The 21,987-nt window shown below is 45.8% G+C and overlaps 1 protein-coding gene across 1 annotated transcript in view; it reads left to right on the top strand.

Annotated features, from left to right (window-relative positions):
• The window catches only part of PLEC (plectin), a 523,889-nt gene that overhangs the window by 487,177 nt on the left and 14,725 nt on the right, over positions 1-21,987 (top strand). The window contains 1 exon segment of the mRNA XM_033935291.1: positions 18,466-18,540. Within this exon segment, the coding sequence (XP_033791182.1) occupies positions 18,466-18,540 (75 nt within the window).

The raw sequence follows: 21,987 nt of genomic DNA, 5'->3' as shown, positions 1-21,987 counted from the left end.
CCTATCCCTTGTAATTATACTGTCACTCTACTGACCCGCTCATTCAGTCCTAGTGACCCTATCCCTTGTAATTATACTGTCACTCTACTGACCCGCTCATTCAGTCCTAGTGACCCTATCCCTTGTAATTATACTGTCACTCTACTGACCCGCTCATTCAGTCCTAGTGACCCTATCCCTTGTAATTATACTGTCACTCTACTGACCCGCTCATTCAGTCCTAGTGACCCTATCCCTTGTAATTATACTGTCACTCTACTGACCCGCTCATTCAGTCCTAGTGACCCTATCCCTTGTAATTATACTGTCACTCTACTGACCCGCTCATTCAGTCCTAGTGACCCTATCCCTTGTAATTATACTGTCACTCTACTGACCCGCTCATTCAGTCCTAGTGACCCTATCCCTTGTAATTATACTGTCACTCTACTGACCCGCTCATTCAGTCCTAGTGACCCTATCCCTTGTAATTATACTGTCACTCTACTGACCCGCTCATTCAGTCCTAGTGACCCTATCCCTTGTAATTATACTGTCACTCTACTGACCCGCTCATTCAGTCCTAGTGACCCTATCCCTTGTAATTATACTGTCACTCTACTGACCCGCTCATTCAGTCCTAGTGACCCTATCCCTTGTAATTATACTGTCACTCTACTGACCCGCTCATTCAGTCCTAGTGACCCTATCCCTTGTAATTATACTGTCACTCTACTGACCCGCTCATTCAGTCCTAGTGACCCTATCCCTTGTAATTATACTGTCACTCTACTGACCCGCTCATTCAGTCCTAGTGACCCTATCCCTTGTAATTATACTGTCACTCTACTGACCCGCTCATTCAGTCCTAGTGACCCTATCCCTTGTAATTATACTGTCACTCTACTGACCCGCTCATTCAGTCCTAGTGACCCTATCCCTTGTAATTATACTGTCACTCTACTGACCCGCTCATTCAGTCCTAGTGACCCTATCCCTTGTAATTATACTGTCACTCTACTGACCCGCTCATTCAGTCCTAGTGACCCTATCCCTTGTAATTATACTGTCACTCTACTGACCCGCTCATTCAGTCCTAGTGACCCTATCCCTTGTAATTATACTGTCACTCTACTGACCCGCTCATTCAGTCCTAGTGACCCTATCCCTTGTAATTATACTGTCACTCTACTGACCCGCTCATTCAGTCCTAGTGACCCTATCCCTTGTAATTATACTGTCACTCTACTGACCCGCTCATTCAGTCCTAGTGACCCTATCCCTTGTAATTATACTGTCACTCTACTGACCCGCTCATTCAGTCCTAGTGACCCTATCCCTTGTAATTATACTGTCACTCTACTGACCCGCTCATTCAGTCCTAGTGACCCTATCCCTTGTAATTATACTGTCACTCTACTGACCCGCTCATTCAGTCCTAGTGACCCTATCCCTTGTAATTATACTGTCACTCTACTGACCCGCTCATTCAGTCCTAGTGACCCTATCCCTTGTAATTATACTGTCACTCTACTGACCCGCTCATTCAGTCCTAGTGACCCTATCCCTTGTAATTATACTGTCACTCTACTGACCCGCTCATTCAGTCCTAGTGACCCTATCCCTTGTAATTATACTGTCACTCTACTGACCCGCTCATTCAGTCCTAGTGACCCTATCCCTTGTAATTATACTGTCACTCTACTGACCCGCTCATTCAGTCCTAGTGACCCTATCCCTTGTAATTATACTGTCACTCTACTGACCCGCTCATTCAGTCCTAGTGACCCTATCCCTTGTAATTATACTGTCACTCTACTGACCCGCTCATTCAGTCCTAGTGACCCTATCCCTTGTAATTATACTGTCACTCTACTGACCCGCTCATTCAGTCCTAGTGACCCTATCCCTTGTAATTATACTGTCACTCTACTGACCCGCTCATTCAGTCCTAGTGACCCTATCCCTTGTAATTATACTGTCACTCTACTGACCCGCTCATTCAGTCCTAGTGACCCTATCCCTTGTAATTATACTGTCACTCTACTGACCCGCTCATTCAGTCCTAGTGACCCTATCCCTTGTAATTATACTGTCACTCTACTGACCCGCTCATTCAGTCCTAGTGACCCTATCCCTTGTAATTATACTGTCACTCTACTGACCCGCTCATTCAGTCCTAGTGACCCTATCCCTTGTAATTATACTGTCACTCTACTGACCCGCTCATTCAGTCCTAGTGACCCTATCCCTTGTAATTATACTGTCACTCTACTGACCCGCTCATTCAGTCCTAGTGACCCTATCCCTTGTAATTATACTGTCACTCTACTGACCCGCTCATTCAGTCCTAGTGACCCTATCCCTTGTAATTATACTGTCACTCTACTGACCCCTCATTCAGTCCTAGTGACCCTATCCCTTGTAATTATACTGTCACTCTACTGACCCGCTCATTCAGTCCTAGTGACCCTATCCCTTGTAATTATACTGTCACTCTACTGACCCGCTCATTCAGTCCTAGTGACCCTATCCCTTGTAATTATACTGTCACTCTACTGACCCGCTCATTCAGTCCTAGTGACCCTATCCCTTGTAATTATACTGTCACTCTACTGACCCGCTCATTCAGTCCTAGTGACCCTATCCCTTGTAATTATACTGTCACTCTACTGACCCGCTCATTCAGTCCTAGTGACCCTATCCCTTGTAATTATACTGTCACTCTACTGACCCGCTCATTCAGTCCTAGTGACCCTATCCCTTGTAATTATACTGTCACTCTACTGACCCGCTCATTCAGTCCTAGTGACCCTATCCCTTGTAATTATACTGTCACTCTACTGACCCGCTCATTCAGTCCTAGTGACCCTATCCCTTGTAATTATACTGTCACTCTACTGACCCGCTCATTCAGTCCTAGTGACCCTATCCCTTGTAATTATACTGTCACTCTACTGACCCGCTCATTCAGTCCTAGTGACCCTATCCCTTGTAATTATACTGTCACTCTACTGACCCGCTCATTCAGTCCTAGTGACCCTATCCCTTGTAATTATACTGTCACTCTACTGACCCGCTCATTCAGTCCTAGTGACCCTATCCCTTGTAATTATACTGTCACTCTACTGACCCGCTCATTCAGTCCTAGTGACCCTATCCCTTGTAATTATACTGTCACTCTACTGACCCGCTCATTCAGTCCTAGTGACCCTATCCCTTGTAATTATACTGTCACTCTACTGACCCGCTCATTCAGTCCTAGTGACCCTATCCCTTGTAATTATACTGTCACTCTACTGACCCGCTCATTCAGTCCTAGTGACCCTATCCCTTGTAATTATACTGTCACTCTACTGACCCGCTCATTCAGTCCTAGTGACCCTATCCCTTGTAATTATACTGTCACTCTACTGACCCGCTCATTCAGTCCTAGTGACCCTATCCCTTGTAATTATACTGTCACTCTACTGACCCGCTCATTCAGTCCTAGTGACCCTATCCCTTGTAATTATACTGTCACTCTACTGACCCGCTCATTCAGTCCTAGTGACCCTATCCCTTGTAATTATACTGTCACTCTACTGACCCGCTCATTCAGTCCTAGTGACCCTATCCCTTGTAATTATACTGTCACTCTACTGACCCGCTCATTCAGTCCTAGTGACCCTATCCCTTGTAATTATACTGTCACTCTACTGACCCGCTCATTCAGTCCTAGTGACCCTATCCCTTGTAATTATACTGTCACTCTACTGACCCGCTCATTCAGTCCTAGTGACCCTATCCCTTGTAATTATACTGTCACTCTACTGACCCGCTCATTCAGTCCTAGTGACCCTATCCCTTGTAATTATACTGTCACTCTACTGACCCGCTCATTCAGTCCTAGTGACCCTATCCCTTGTAATTATACTGTCACTCTACTGACCCGCTCATTCAGTCCTAGTGACCCTATCCCTTGTAATTATACTGTCACTCTACTGACCCGCTCATTCAGTCCTAGTGACCCTATCCCTTGTAATTATACTGTCACTCTACTGACCCGCTCATTCAGTCCTAGTGACCCTATCCCTTGTAATTATACTGTCACTCTACTGACCCGCTCATTCAGTCCTAGTGACCCTATCCCTTGTAATTATACTGTCACTCTACTGACCCGCTCATTCAGTCCTAGTGACCCTATCCCTTGTAATTATACTGTCACTCTACTGACCCGCTCATTCAGTCCTAGTGACCCTATCCCTTGTAATTATACTGTCACTCTACTGACCCGCTCATTCAGTCCTAGTGACCCTATCCCTTGTAATTATACTGTCACTCTACTGACCCGCTCATTCAGTCCTAGTGACCCTATCCCTTGTAATTATACTGTCACTCTACTGACCCGCTCATTCAGTCCTAGTGACCCTATCCCTTGTAATTATACTGTCACTCTACTGACCCGCTCATTCAGTCCTAGTGACCCTATCCCTTGTAATTATACTGTCACTCTACTGACCCGCTCATTCAGTCCTAGTGACCCTATCCCTTGTAATTATACTGTCACTCTACTGACCCGCTCATTCAGTCCTAGTGACCCTATCCCTTGTAATTATACTGTCACTCTACTGACCCGCTCATTCAGTCCTAGTGACCCTATCCCTTGTAATTATACTGTCACTCTACTGACCCGCTCATTCAGTCCTAGTGACCCTATCCCTTGTAATTATACTGTCACTCTACTGACCCGCTCATTCAGTCCTAGTGACCCTATCCCTTGTAATTATACTGTCACTCTACTGACCCGCTCATTCAGTCCTAGTGACCCTATCCCTTGTAATTATACTGTCACTCTACTGACCCGCTCATTCAGTCCTAGTGACCCTATCCCTTGTAATTATACTGTCACTCTACTGACCCGCTCATTCAGTCCTAGTGACCCTATCCCTTGTAATTATACTGTCACTCTACTGACCCGCTCATTCAGTCCTAGTGACCCTATCCCTTGTAATTATACTGTCACTCTACTGACCCGCTCATTCAGTCCTAGTGACCCTATCCCTTGTAATTATACTGTCACTCTACTGACCCGCTCATTCAGTCCTAGTGACCCTATCCCTTGTAATTATACTGTCACTCTACTGACCCGCTCATTCAGTCCTAGTGACCCTATCCCTTGTAATTATACTGTCACTCTACTGACCCGCTCATTCAGTCCTAGTGACCCTATCCCTTGTAATTATACTGTCACTCTACTGACCCGCTCATTCAGTCCTAGTGACCCTATCCCTTGTAATTATACTGTCACTCTACTGACCCGCTCATTCAGTCCTAGTGACCCTATCCCTTGTAATTATACTGTCACTCTACTGACCCGCTCATTCAGTCCTAGTGACCCTATCCCTTGTAATTATACTGTCACTCTACTGACCCGCTCATTCAGTCCTAGTGACCCTATCCCTTGTAATTATACTGTCACTCTACTGACCCGCTCATTCAGTCCTAGTGACCCTATCCCTTGTAATTTATACTGTCACTCTACTGACCCGCTCATTCAGTCCTAGTGACCCTATCCCTTGTAATTATACTGTCACTCTACTGACCCGCTCATTCAGTCCTAGTGACCCTATCCCTTGTAATTATACTGTCACCTCTACTGACCCGCTCATTCAGTCCTAGTGACCCTATCCCTTGTAATTATACTGTCACTCTACTGACCCGCTCATTCAGTCCTAGTGACCCTATCCCTTGTAATTATACTGTCACTCTACTGACCCGCTCATTCAGTCCTAGTGACCCTATCCCTTGTAATTATACTGTCACTCTACTGACCCGCTCATTCAGTCCTAGTGACCCTATCCCTTGTAATTATACTGTCACTCTACTGACCCGCTCATTCAGTCCTAGTGACCCTATCCCTTGTAATTATACTGTCACTCTACTGACCCGCTCATTCAGTCCTAGTGACCCTATCCCTTGTAATTATACTGTCACTCTACTGACCCGCTCATTCAGTCCTAGTGACCCTATCCCTTGTAATTATACTGTCACTCTACTGACCCGCTCATTCAGTCCTAGTGACCCTATCCCTTGTAATTATACTGTCACTCTACTGACCCGCTCATTCAGTCCTAGTGACCCTATCCCTTGTAATTATACTGTCACTCTACTGACCCGCTCATTCAGTCCTAGTGACCCTATCCCTTGTAATTATACTGTCACTCTACTGACCCGCTCATTCAGTCCTAGTGACCCTATCCATTGTAATTATACTGTCACTCTACTGACCCGCTCATTCAGTCCTAGTGACCCTATCCCTTGTAATTATACTGTCACTCTACTGACCCGCTCATTCAGTCCTAGTGACCCTATCCCTTGTAATTATACTGTCACTCTACTGAACCGCTCATTCAGTCCTAGTGACCCTATCCCTTGTAATATGCTGTCACTCTACTGACCCGCTCATTCAGTCCTAGTGACCCTATCCCTTGTAATTATACTGTCACTCTACTGACCCGCTCATTCAGTCCTAGTGACCCTATCCCTTGTAATTATACTGTCACTCTACTGACCCGCTCATTCAGTCCTAGTGACCCTATCCCTTGTAATTATACTGTCACTTCTACTGACCCGCTCATTCAGTCCTAGTGACCCTATCCCTTGTAATTATACTGTCACTCTACTGACCCGCTCATTCAGTCCTAGTGACCCTATCCCTTGTAATTATACTGTCACTCTACTGACCCGCTCATTCAGTCCTAGTGACCCTATCCCTTGTAATTATACTGTCACTCTACTGACCCGCTCATTCAGTCCTAGTGACCCTATCCCTTGTAATTATACTGTCACTCTACTGACCCGCTCATTCAGTCCTAGTGACCCTATCCCTTGTAATTATACTGTCACTCTACTGACCCGCTCATTCAGTCCTAGTGACCCTATCCCTTGTAATTATACTGTCACTCTACTGACCCGCTCATTCAGTCCTAGTGACCCTATCCCTTGTAATTATACTGTCACTCTACTGACCCGCTCATTCAGTCCTAGTGACCCTATCCCTTGTAATTATACTGTCACTCTACTGACCCGCTCATTCAGTCCTAGTGACCCTATCCCTTGTAATTATACTGTCACTCTACTGACCCGCTCATTCAGTCCTAGTGACCCTATCCCTTGTAATTATACTGTCACTCTACTGACCCGCTCATTCAGTCCTAGTGACCCTATCCCTTGTAATTATACTGTCACTCTACTGACCCGCTCATTCAGTCCTAGTGACCCTATCCCTTGTAATTATACTGTCACTCTACTGACCCGCTCATTCAGTCCTAGTGACCCTATCCCTTGTAATTATACTGTCACTCTACTGACCCGCTCATTCAGTCCTAGTGACCCTATCCCTTGTAATTATACTGTCACTCTACTGACCCGCTCATTCAGTCCTAGTGACCCTATCCCTTGTAATTATACTGTCACTCTACTGACCCGCTCATTCAGTCCTAGTGCCCCTATCCCTTGTAATTATACTGTCACTCTACTGACCCGCTCATTCAGTCCTAGTGACCCTATCCCTTGTAATTATACTGTCACTCTACTGACCCGCTCATTCAGTCCTAGTGACCCTATCCCTTGTAATTATACTGTCACTCTACTGACCCGCTCATTCAGTCCTAGTGACCCTATCCCTTGTAATTATACTGTCCCTCTACTGACCCGCTCATTCAGTCCTAGTGACCCTATCCCTTGTAATTATACTGTCACTCTACTGACCCGCTCATTCAGTCCTAGTGACCCTATCCCTTGTAATTATACTGTCACTCTACTGACCCGCTCATTCAGTCCTAGTGACCCTATCCCTTGTAATTATACTGTCACTCTACCTGACCCGCTCATTCAGTCCTAGTGACCCTATCCCTTGTAATTATACTGTCACTCTACTGACCCGCTCATTCAGTCCTAGTGACCCTATCCCTGTAATTATACTGTCACTCTACTGACCCGCTCATTCAGTCCTAGTGACCCTATCCCTTGTAATTATACTGTCACTCTACTGACCCGCTCATTCAGTCCTAGTGACCCTATCCCTTGTAATTATACTGTCACTCTACTGACCCGCTCATTCAGTCCTAGTGACCCATATCCCTTGTAATTATACTGTCACTCTACTGACCCGCTCATTCATGTCCTAGTGACCCTATCCTTGTAATTATACTGTCACTCTACTGACCCGCTCATTCAGTCCTAGTGACCCTATCCCTTGTAATTATACTGTCACTCTACTGACCCGCTCATCAGTCCTAGTGACCCTATCCCTTGTAATTATACTGTCACTCTACTGACCCGCTCATTCAGTCCTAGTGACCCTATCCCTTGTAATTATACTGTCACTCTACTGACCCGCTCATTCAGTCCTAGTGACCCTATCCCTTGTAATTATACTGTCACTCTACTGACCCGCTCATTCAGTCCTAGTGACCCTACTCCCTTGTATTATACTTTCACTCTCCTGACCCGCTCATTCAGTCCTAGTGCACCCATCCCTTGTAATTATACTGTCACTCTACTGACCCGCTCATTCAGTCCTAGTGACCCTATCCCTTGTAATTATACTGTCACTCTACTGACCCGCTCATTCAGTCCTAGTGACCCTATCCCTTGTAATTATACTGTCACTCTACTGACCCGCTCATTCAGTCCTAGTGACCCTATCCCTTGTAATTATACTGTCACTCTACTGACCCGCTCATTCAGTCCTAGTGACCCTATCCCTTGTAATTATACTGTCACTCTACTGACCCGCTTCTTCAGTCCTAGTGACCCTATCCCTTGTAATTATACTGTCACTCTACTGACCCGCTCATTCAGTCCTAGTGACCCTATCCCTTGTAATTATTACTGTCACTCTAACTGACCCGCTCATTCAGTCCTAGTGACCCTATCCCTTGTAATTATACTGTCACTCTACTGACCCGCTCATTCAGTCCTAGTGACCCTATCCCTTGTAATTATACTGTCACTCTACTGACCCGCTCATTCAGTCCTAGTGACCCTATCCCTTGTAATTATACTGTCACTCTACTGACCCGCTCATTCAGTCCTAGTGACCCTATCCCTTGTAATTATACTGTCACTCTACTGACCCGCTCATTCAGTCCTAGTGACCCTATCCCTTGTAATTATACTGTCACTCTACTGACCCGCTCATTCAGTCCTAGTGACCCTATCCCTTGTAATTATACTGTCACTAGGACTGACCCGCTCATTCAGTCCTAGTGACCCTATCCCTTGTAATTATACTGTCACTCTACTGACCCGCTCATTCAGTCCTAGTGACCCTATCCCTTGTAATTATACTGTCACTCTACTGACCCGCTCATTCAGTCCTAGTGACCCTATCCCTTGTAATTATACTGTCACTCTACTGACCCGCTCATTCAGTCCTAGTGACCCTATCCCTTGTAATTATACTGTCACTCTACTGACCCGCTCATTCAGTCCTAGTGACCCTATCCCTTGTAATTATACTGTCACTCTACTGACCCGCTCATTCAGTCCTAGTGACCCTATCCCTTGTAATTATACTGTCACTCTACTGACCCGCTCATTCAGTCCTAGTGACCCTATCCCTTGTAATTATACTGTCACTCTACTGACCCGCTCATTCAGTCCTAGTGACCCTATCCCTTGTAATTATACTGTCACTCTACTGACCCGCTCATTCAGTCCTAGTGACCCTATCCCTTGTAATTATACTGTCACTCTACTGACCCGCTCATTCAGTCCTAGTGACCCTATCCCTTGTAATTATACTGTCACTCTACTGACCCGCTCATTCAGTCCTAGTGACCCTATCCCTTGTAATTATACTGTCACTCTACTGACCCGCTCATTCAGTCCTAGTGACCCTATCCCTTGTAATTATACTGTCACTCTACTGACCCGCTCATTCAGTCCTAGTGACCCTATCCCTTGTAATTATACTGTCACTCTACTGACCCGCTCATTCAGTCCTAGTGACCCTATCCTTGTAATTATACTGTCACTCTACTGACCCGCTCATTCAGTCCTAGTGACCCTATCCCTTGTAATTATACTGTCACTCTACTGACCCGCTCATTCAGTCCTAGTGACCCTATCCCTTGTAATTATACTGTCACTCTACTGACCCGCTCATTCAGTCCTAGTGACCCTATCCCTTGTAATTATACTGTCACTCTACTGACCCGCTCATTCAGTCCTAGTGACCCTATCCTTGTAATCATACTGTCACTCTACTGACCCGCTCATCCAGTCCTAGTGACCCTATCCCTTGTAATTATACTGTCACTCTACCGACCCGCTCATTCAGTCCTAGTGACCCTATCCCTTGTAATTATACTGTCACTCTACTGACCCGCTCATTCAGTCCTAGTGACCCTATCCCTTGTAATTATACTGTCACTCTACTGACCCGCTCATTCAGTCCTAGTGACCCTATCCCTTGTAATTATACTGTCACTCTACTGACCCGCTCATTCAGTCCTAGTGACCCTATCCCTTGTAATTATACTGTCACTCTACTGACCCGCTCATTCAGTCCTAGTGACCCTATCCCTTGTAATTATACTGTCACTCTACTGACCCGCTCATTCAGTCCTAGTGACCCTATCCCTTGTAATTTATACTGTCACTCTACTGACCCGCTCATTCAGTCCTAGTGACCCTATCCCTTGTAATTATACTGTCACTCTACTGACCCGCTCATTCAGTCCTAGTGACCCTATCCCTTGTAATTATACTGTCACTCTACTGACCCGCTCATTTCGTCCTAGTGACCCTATCCCTTGTAATTATACTGTCACTCTACTGACCCGCTCATTCAGTCCTAGTGACCCTATCCCTTGTAATTATACTGTCACTCTACTGACCCGCTCATTCAGTCCTAGTGACCCTATCCCTTGTAATTATACTGTCACTCTACTGACCCGCTCATTCAGTCCTAGTGACCCTATCCCTTGTAATTATACTGTCACTCTACTGACCCGCTCATTCAGTCCTAGTGACCCTATCCCTTGTAATTATACTGTCACTCTACTGACCCGCTCATTCAGTCCTAGTGACCCTATCCCTTGTAATTATACTGTCACTCTACTGACCCGCTCATTCAGTCCTAGTGACCCTATCCCTTGTAATTATACTGTCACTCTACTGACCCGCTCATTCAGTCCTAGTGACCCTATCCCCTTGTAATTATACTGTCACTCTACTGACCCGCTCATTCAGTCCTAGTGACCCTATCCCTTGTAATTATACTGTCACTCTACTGACCCGCTCATTCAGTCCTAGTGCCCCCTATCCCTTGTAATTATACTGTCACTCTACTGACCCGCTCATTCAGTCCTAGTGACCCTATCCCTTGTAATTATACTGTCACTCTACTGACCCGCTCATTCAGTCCTAGTGACCCTATCCCTTGTAATTATACTGTCACTCTACTGACCCGCTCATTCAGTCCTAGTGACCCTATCCCTTGTAATTATACTGTCACTCTACTGACCCGCTCATTCAGTCCTAGTGACCCTATCCCTTGTAATTATACTGTCACTCTACTGACCCGCTCATTCAGTCCTAGTGACCCTATCCCTTGTAATTATACTGTCACTCTACTGACCCGCTCATTCAGTCCTAGTGACCCTATCCCTTGTAATTATACTGTCACTCTACTGACCCGCTCATTCAGTCCTAGTGACCCTATCCCTTGTAATTATACTGTCACTCTACTGACCCGCTCATTCAGTCCTAGTGACCCTATCCCTTGTAATTATACTGTCACTCTACTGACCCGCTCATTCAGTCCTAGTGACCCTATCCCTTGTAATTATACTGTCACTCTACTGACCCGCTCATTCAGTCCTAGTGACCCTATCCCTTGTAATTATACTGTCACTCTACTGACCCGCTCATTCAGTCCTAGTGACCTATCCCTTGTAATTATACTGTCACTCTACTGACCCGCTCATTCAGTCCTAGTGACCCTATCCCTTGTAATTATACTGTCACTCTACTGACCCGCTCATTCAGTCCTAGTGACCCTATCCCTTGTAATTATATTCTCACTCTACTGACCCGCTACATTCAGTCCTAGTGGACCCTATCCCTTGTAATTATACTGTCACTCTACTGACCCGCTCATTCAGTCCTAGTGACCCTATCCCTTGTAATTTATACTGTCACTCTACTGACCCGCCTCATTATCAGTCCTAGTGACCCTATCCCTTGTAATTATACTGTCACTCTACTGACCGCTCATTCAGTCCTAGTGACCCTATCCCTTGTAATTATACTGTCACTCTACTGACCCGCTCATTCAGTCCTAGTGACCCCTACTCCCTTGTAATTATACTGTCACTCTACTGACCCCGCTCATTCAGTCCTAGTGACCCTATCCCTTGTAATTATACTGTCACTCTACTGACCCGCTCATTCAGTCCTAGTGACCCTATCCCTTGTAATTATACTGTCACTCTACTGACCCGCTCATTCAGTCCTAGTGACCCTATCCCTTGTAATTATACTGTCACTCTACTGACCCGCTCATTCAGTTCCTAGTGACCCTATCCCTTGTAATTATACTGTCACTCTACTGACCCGCTCATTCAGTCCTAGTGACCCTATCCCTTGTAATTATACTGTCACTCTACTGACCCGCTCATTCAGTCCTAGTGACCCTATCCCTTGTAATTATACTGTCACTCTACTGACCCGCTCATTCAGTCCTAGTGACCCTATCCCTTGTAATTATACTGTCACTCTACTGACCCGCTCATTCAGTCCTAGTGACCCTATCCCTTGGCATGACCTCGTAGGGATCCCACATAGGTATCCCATTTGTTCTTGAAGTCTGAGATGCTGCGTGCCTCGACCACCTGCACTGGGAGCTCGTTCCAATGCTCAATCACTCTCTCCGTGAAGAAGTATTTCCTGGTGTCTCCACGAAACTTCCCTCCCCTGAGCTTTCAGCAAAGGAGCTGGGATTAGAACTGAGACACAAGGGAAAAAAAAAAATATCTCACCCCGAGTCACAAAGAGTCGGTGGCAGGATTCGAAATTGAGGCACAGAGAGCTAAGGCCCAGATTCACTAACCTGACCAGTTTGCGACCCTGACCCGATTCGCTAACCTTCCTCCCGATCCGCTCCGCACCCGATCCGCTCCACGCATGCAAATGAGGGGCATGGCATGCAAATGTAGGAAGGCGGTGATTCACTAAACAATTTCCGGAACACCGACTGGGCTGGCCGATCAAAAAAAGAAGCGACTGCTGAAGACCAGCCGCTCACGTCCCTGCTGACTCTCCTGCCCCTCTTAAGAAGCAATTTCTCACCTACAGACTCCATGGTCCCGAGAAAAAAGTGGGAAGGAAAGCAACTCAGCTGAGGCCCATCTCCTGCTCTTGCCGCCCCGACTCTCCTACTCTCTGCCACCCTTCCCTGCAGTTTGCTTTCGCAGAGCAGTTGCGGGTGCCTGGCCTTCTGCGACTCCAGCTTCACTGCCACCTCCTTTCCATTGGTTATATTAATGGCCAGGTAAATGTCCCCGAAAGAGGCCGAGCTGATTTTCCTGACCAGTTTGTACTTCTCCCCGACTTGAATTCAGCTTTGGAGCCGCTGCCACTCGCCATGGGCTCCGGCCTCCGACGGCGAGAGCCCCGACTCGCCTGCTCTCTGCCGCCCTTCCCTGCAGTGCGAGCCCGTGGTTTTAACTCGCGGGTTTAAAGCGGGGCTGCACTACGGCGTGTTCTTTTAAATTCCAGAACACGCCGCGGTGCAGCCCCGCCTTAAACCCGCGGGGTTAAAACCACGGGCTCGCGAGAAAAGTCAAAAATTGGCTCACGAGGAAAGTCAAAAATTAAAGCAAAAAGTTTAGAAAAGTGCTGGGTTCACGGGGAGCAAACGCATGTGCAGACCATCTGCAGGCAAAGAAGATGGTCCGCTCGTGGGTCAAGATCGCTCTACAGCGATCCGTGTGGTCGGTGTGGGGCGTGCCTCCGATCGCCACCATTTGCATGAGGATCGCCCATGGACTTAAGCGGAGTCGACTGTAGAAATATACAGTAAAACCTTGGATTGCAAGTAACTTGGTTTGCAAGTGTTTTGCAAGACAAGCAAAACATTTTATTAAATCTTAACTTGATATACAAGCAATGTCTTGCTATACAAGTATATACAGTATACACCCATCCCAACTGAGCCAATGGTTCTTCTCTCTTACGCTGCAAGAATGTAGTGACTGTTCTAAAGTTTTTGGGTTGTGGAACGAATCATCTGAGGCTCCATTATTTCCTATGGAGAAATTTGTTTTGATATACGAGTGCTTTGGATTACAAGCATGCTTCTGGAACAAATTATGCTCGCAAACCAGTATCGGTGAGCTAAGTGAATCCAGCCCTAAGTGATTCTTTCAGCATGATTTACAGAGTCAGTGGCAGAGCTGGAATTAGAAACTGAGGCACAGGGAGATTAAAGGGCCCCATTCAGAGAATTAGTGGCAAAGATGGGATTAGAGCTGAGGCACAAAGAGATAAAGGGACTTATTCTTAAAACAGCAAAATGACCAACCTTGAAAACGGTTTTGTTCCAGCATTTTTTAGGTAATAGTTCTAATGAATGAAGATAGATTCCTGTTTTGCAATCTGTGTAAACCGAATCGAGCTTCAAACTCTAGGAAATGATCTGGTATATAAATCTAAGATTTAGATTAGATTAGAAAGTGACAGCTAGATGGGGGCAGGGTTCTCGCAAAAAACTGTCGAAATAACTCATTTTAAGACTTTTTTTTCCCCGCAATTCGTCTAAATGTCAAGGGGGGGGGATGTTGGCGGTGTGTTTTGGGTGGGACTAGGGCTGGCTTACGATATGGACAGTTTTCTGTAATAATAATGGAACATGGTCAAAATGTCCAGGGGAAAATAAAAAGGACATTGGGCTCGATTCACTAAGCAAACCGCTCGTTTTGCGCTCACTTTCCGACTCTGGCTCGATTCACTAACCTTCCTCCCGATCCGATCTGCGCATGCAAACGAGTAAAAAGGCGTGTACATTTCTTAACGCGTCGATTCATGAAACTATTTCGTCCAAACTGACTGGCCTTTCCAGTCGTTTACAGCCTCGCCGACTATTTCTGCCTAGCAACTGAGGCGTGCATGTTAAGAACCCCATTAAAAATATATATCTACCCCTCCAAAAATCCAAAATATATCTAAACTTTTAAATGTATGTAAACTTTCATGTACATAAGCATTAGAAATATTTCTTATTTCTTTTTTTGGAATGCGCATAGCGAGCGCGGGAGCTAATCTTGGATTTGTAACGTACATGGCGAGAAAATCACATTGTACATTTCAAATATCAATGGCAAATAACAAAAAAAATCTTTACTCAAATAAAACTTTTATGGGCCAGCTATCCCTCCCCCCCTTCCTTCCAGCTGGATTGTCGCGTGCATGTGACGTCAGTGTGTCGCTAGTGGTTGCTACGTGCAGATAGAGCCGCACAGCCTCCTGGGATTCGTAGGCTGTCCATAACAGCGCCTGATCCCAGCGCATCCAACAGCTCTTAACGGTTCTGCCTTCTAGCAACTTAACAGTACTTTTCCGAAGAGAAATGGACGGCGCTCGTCGGATATGGTCACAGCTTGCAACAGTACTTCAGAAAAATGACGGTTGGCAAGAATACTTCCTTATGTTGCCTTTTTTACGACAACAATGCTTTGCAGTAGGCGCATTCGGAGCCCGCTAATGACGTCTGCGATTAAACCACGCCCCATTTCTACGCAGTGAAGTCCTTCAAAACCAAGAAGGATACAGTGCGCACGCGCGTCGATCGGTGTTTCAGCGCTAATGGCGACGTGTTTACGATTGGATCATTTGCATGGACAAGCTTTACTGAATCGATCGACTACAATGACTCGGAAACGGATAGGACACGAATAGGATAGATTTCGGGACTTTAGTGAACCCTGCCCATTATTAGCTAGACCAGTATTAGTAACAGGTAAGTGCCAAAAAGGTGCCCAATCTGAAAAGATGACCACTGAAGGGAGAAAAGCACAACCACGCCCTCCCTCACCCCCACACACACTTAATCCCCCAGTGGTGACTGACCCCCTCCCACCCCCCTAATAGGAAAAAGTGACCGTGCATTCCAGGCTCTAGGACAGCGGGAGACATAATGGCCATTCCTCCTCGAGCAGCGAGCAGATCCGTAGAGTGATTGCCCATCTCCTGTTCCTGTTTCGCTTTCGTTGGCGTGAGAAGCATCTCCACCTTGCTGCCCACACTGGCGTGGGCTCTCCCTCTGACATCACTTCCTAGTTCCAGGACCCAGAAGTAACGTCAGAGGGGATCACCAAGGCTGCTGCTCGCGCCGGCAAAGAGCTAGAGTTAAGGGGGGGGGAGGGGAGGGAATGTACGTGTGCAGCAGGAGAAGAGTGGTAAGGAGCGAGGGGCGAAGAGGAGGAGAGGTGCCGTGCAGGGGTTAAAACTACAGCCTCAGCAACCTGAGGTTGTGGGTTCAAAATATGCACCGCTCCCTTTGACCCTGGGCAAGTCGCTTAATCCCCCCATTGCCCCAGAGACAATAAATTAATGTAAACCATTCTGGTATTGTGACATCATAATGCCTCATTCCACCAATAAGAGCCAACCTCATCAGTGATGTCACAATGGCTGGATTGCCCTACACTTGGATCCCTTTTGCTACATTTTGATTTCTAGAGTGGTGCAATGGTTAAAGCTACAGCCTCAGCACCCTGAGGTTATGGGTTCAAATCCATGCTGCTCCTTGTGACCCTGGGCAAGTCACTTAATCCCCCCATTGCCCCAGGTACATTATATAGATTGGGAGCCCCCCAGGACAGACAGGGAAAAATGCTCCCCTGGGAGAACGGTATAGAAAACGGAATAAATGAAATCAAGATGAGAACTGCCCTCCCCGTCAGTAGAGTAGCTCTTGTGGTAGAAACTGTGAGCATCCAAAACCCCACAAAATAAGGGCTATTGTCGTGGAATACAGTTGGGTCCGATGCATTTTTTGCTGTTCCTGGGAAGTTCACTGCGTGGCCCTAGGCTGTCCCTGCTCTGCTGGGATGTTTGTGTGGTTAGTCCCCAGATGTCCCAATGGCTTGGCTTTTGTCTATGTGTGTGTTCTCTTTTTGTTTGTTTGAAAGCAAAAAGTCCAAAATAGACCAATTTTTGAACCATAGAAAGATAGACATTTTTCTGGGTCAAAAATGACCGTGTTTGGCAGTAAATTTTTGATGGGTTGTTGTTTTTTTTTTTGCATAACGCCCCAAAATTGGATTGGACGTCATACCAAAAATGCCCAAGGTCACAGTCCAAGGTCAAAGGTCCCTCTGAGGCATTTGTTACTAAGACACGTCGGAGCGATTTCTGCTTCCGAGGGCAGCAGAAGTCAAGCTGCATCAGATGAACCGGAAGAGTATTATTTGGTTTCGCCCCTAAATACATAACTGACCTTTTCTCTTTCTCAACGAATAGACATAAGAGAAGCTCACACTTGAATTTTGTTTCCCCTCCAGTTAGAGGATGTAAACTAAAAAGACACCATCAACACCTTTTCTCACACCAGGCAGCATTAAGGGGTCAAGATCTAGAACAACTGCTTACGCCTACTATGTATGGGGAATTCAGGAAACGCCTCAAAACATATCTGACCTGCACAATCTCATTCCACAATAACTGATCCCTAGGGCTGTTAATCACTAGCTTTTAACTTTGTTAAATCCACTCAATCGGTAGCATCTTTTAATCATTGTAAACCGCATAGAACTTCACGGTCCTGCTGTTATTATTATTACTAAATCTGGCCGCTTCGCTGTTCAGGTGCTGGCACTGACCATGCCCACATAACCTGGGGCTCCTCCCCCGTACCACCCCTGTCCTGCCTACGTATTACTTGGGCGGACTGAGGGGATTTTCACTGACCGGAAGCAATTTAAGAAGGCGAGAGAACCAGTGGCATAGTAAGGGTGGGGTCGGCCCCGGGCCCTCGTCCTCCTCTCTGCCCCCTTCCCACTCCTCTCTTGCCGCGCTCACGCCCATTCCCCCGTACCTTTTTAACTTTGGCATGGGCAGCCACCAACTTGCTGCCCGCGTCGGCTGTGGCACTCTCTCTGACATCACTTCTGGGACCCGCGCCTAGGCAGCGACTTGGTGGCTGCTCGCACCAAAGTTGGAAAGGTACGAGGAAGGGGCGTGCGCACGTCAGGGGGGAGTGGGTAAGATGGCGGGGGAGGGGTGCCCCTCACCCTCACTACGCCACTGGGGAGATCTTCCCACTCACTTAAATCCTCCCGCAGAGCAACCCGAACACTCCCTGTCCTCCTCCAGACTCTTCAGCTGAAGGGAAAGTGCTGCGCCCTTCCTTCATTCTCCCCTCAGAGGTCGCTATCATGTGCTTGGCTAAGTCTTGCCATTCTTTCATGCTCATCTTTGCTTATATTACAGGTGAACAGGCAGGTGGCTCAGTGTAACTGCACCAAACGTTTTCAAGTGGAGCAGATCAGTGCCAACAGGTATAGGGTGAGTAGGATCAACGGCAGGGGGGAGGGGGGCTACCCTCCATTACTTGCACTCACTGGAATTCATCCCCACATCTGCCCTGAGCATTCATCCCCTGCATCCTCTACCACTGTGCTCAGGTCACCCATTATCTGCACTCCTTACCGCTTGGATCCTTTTTGGGCTATATACGCGGTTTATAACGTTTTGAATAAACATAAGAGCTGCCATACTGGGACAGACCACAGGTCCATCAAGCCCAGTCTCCTGTTTCCAACAGTGGCCAAACCAGGGCCCAAGTAACAGACAGAAACCCAAAGAGTAGCAACATTCCAGAGCTGAGATTGTGATGTCATAATGCCTCAGAGCCAACCTCAGCAGTGATGTCACAGTGGCTCAATTGTCCTATACTTGGCTCACATAAGAACATAAGAATTGACGTACTGGAACAGACTGAAGATCCATCGAGCCCAGTTTCTTGTTTCCAACAGTGGTCCCAAGTAGTAAAACAGATTTTAGCAGTGGATTTTTCCAAGCCATTTCAATAATGGCCTATAGACTTCTCTTTTAGGAAATTATCCAAACCTTTTTAAACCCTGCTAAGCTAACTGATTTCACCACATTCTCTGGCAATAAATTCCAGAGTATACTTACACATTGTGTGAAGAAATATTTTCTCTGGTTTGTTTTCAATCTACTACTTAATAGCTTTATCACATGTCCCCTAGTCTTATTAATTTTAGAAAGTGAACAAGTGATTCTCATCACTCAGTATTTTTTACACCTCTTATCATATCACCCCTGAGCCGTCTCTTCTCCAAGATGAAGATCCCTAGCTGCTTTAGCCTCTCCTCATAGGGAAGTCATCCCATCCCTTTTATCATTATTCTCTCCCCTCTCTGTATCTTTTCTAATTCCGCTATATCTGTTTTGAGATATGGCGACCAGAAACACACACAGTATTCGAGGTGCAGCCGTACCATACAGCAATATAACATTTCCATCTTTGCCTTCCATTCCTTTCCTGATAATTCCTAACATTCTCTTTGCTTTCTTAGCCGCCGCCGCACATTGAGCTGAGGGTTTCAACGTATCCTCAACAATGACACCCAGATCCTTTTCCTGGGCAGTGACTCCTAACACAGCTATAGTTCGGGTTCCTCTTTCCCATGTGCATCACTTTGCACTTGCTCACATTAAACGTCATCTGCCATTTTGACACCCAGTCTTCCAGTCTCACAAGGTCCTCTTGCGATTTTTCACAATCCTCTGCTAATCAATCTCTGTACTGCTCTGCTCTGTCCATGCGGTCCCACATTCTTTCCCCTTCTCCAGTCTGTTTAATCGATCCATCTGTGCGTGCAGGACACAGGTCTCTAAGACAAGAGCAGGTGACCAGAGTAGATTTCACGGAGCTAGGGAAGCTCCTTGAGAATGGAGGAACTCTTCTCTGTCAGGGGATAGATGATGGTTCTCTTTGTCTGGATTCCTGAGACCAGGACTGGATCCCTGAAAGGCTGGAACTGCTCTGGATTTTATGGTGTTGGTTTTATTCCTTGCACTGTTTTATTTTTATGAATGTTATTTTCTAAACCATTCTGGATGCTGTCAGGCGAACAGGCTAAGTAATGGAATGAGTAAATAAATCATAAAAACAGCCTTCCTGGGTCAGACCAATGGTCCATCAAGCCCAGTAGCCCATTCTCACAGTGGCCAATCCAGGTCCCTAGTCTAGTACCTGGCCAAAACCCAAGGAGTAGCAACATTCCATACAGAATCTCAAAGAATAGCAAGATTCTAGAATCCCAAAGAGTAGCAACATTCCATACAGAATCCTATGGAATAGCAAGATTCCGGAATCCCAGAGAGTAACAAGATTCTAGAATCCCCAGAGAGTAGCAACATTCCATACAGAATCTCAAAGAATAGCAAGATTCCGGAATCCCAGAGATTATCAAGATTCTAGAATCCCAAAGAGTAGCAAGATTCCATACAGAATCTCAAAGAATAGCAAGATTCTGAAATCCCAGAGAGTAGCAACATTCCATACAGAATCTCAAAGAATAGCAAGATTCCGGAATCCCAGAGAGTAACAAGATTTTAGAATCCCCAGAGAGTAGCAACATTCCATACAGAATCTCAAAGAATAGCAAGATTCCGGAATCCCAGAGATTATCAAGATTCTAGAATCCCAAAGAGTAGCAAGATTCCATACAGAATCTCAAAGAATAGCAAGATTCTGAAATCCCAGAGAGTAGCAACATTCCATACAGAATCTCAAAGAATAGCAAGATTCCGGAATCCCAGAGAGTAACAAGATTTTAGAATCCCCAGAGAGTAGCAACATTCCATACAGAATCTCAAAGAATAACAAGATTACGGAATCCCAGAGAGTAACAAGATTCTAGAATCCCCAGAGAGTAGCAACATTCCATACAGAATCTCAAAGAATAGCAAGATTCCGGAATCCCAGAGATTATCAAGATTCTAGAATCCCAAAGAGTAGCAAGATTCCATACAGAATCTCAAAGAATAGCAAGATTCCGGAATCCCAGAGAGTAACAAGATTTTAGAATCCCCAGAGAGTAGCAACATTCCATACAGAATCTCAAAGAATAGCAAGATTCCGGAATCCCAGAGATTATCAAGATTCTAGAATCCCAAAGAGAGCAACATTCCATACAGAATCTCAAAGAATAGCAAGATTCTGAAATCCCAGAGAGTAGCAACATTCCATACAGAATCTCAAAGAATAGCAAGATTCCGGAATCCCAGAGAGTAACAAGATTTTAGAATCCCCAGAGAGTAGCAACATTCCATACAGAATCTCAAAGAATAACAAGATTACGGAATCCCAGAGGTTATCAAGATTCTAGAATCCCAAAGAGTAGCAAGATTCCATACAGAATCTCAAAGAATAGCAAGATTCTGAAATCCCAGAGAGTAGCAACATTCCATACAGAATCTCAAAGAATAGCAAGATTCCGGAATCCCAGAGAGTAACAAGATTTTAGAATCCCCAGAGAGTAGCAACATTCCATACAGAATCTCAAAGAATAGCAAGATTCCGGAATCCCAGAGATTATCAAGATTCTAGAATCCCAAAGAGTAGCAAGATTCCATACAGAATCTCAAAGAATAGCAAGATTCTGAAATCCCAGAGAGTAGCAACATTCCATACAGAATCTCAAAGAATAGCAAGATTCCGGAATCCCAGAGAGTAACAAGATTTTAGAATCCCCAGAGAGTAGCAACATTCCATACAGAATCTCAAAGAATAGCAAGATTCCGGAATCCCAGAGATTATCAAGATTCTAGAATCCCAAAGAGTAGCAAGATTCCATACAGAATCTCAAAGAATAGCAAGATTCTGAAATCCCAGAGAGTAGCAACATTCCATACAGAATCTCAAAGAATAGCAAGATTCCGGAATCCCAGAGAGTAACAAGATTTTAGAATCCCCAGAGA

Source organism: Geotrypetes seraphini, chromosome 2, assembly GCF_902459505.1.
Source record: "Geotrypetes seraphini chromosome 2, aGeoSer1.1, whole genome shotgun sequence".
NCBI lineage: Eukaryota > Metazoa > Chordata > Amphibia > Gymnophiona > Dermophiidae > Geotrypetes > Geotrypetes seraphini.
This window is presented reverse-complemented; position numbering and strand designations above follow the sequence as displayed.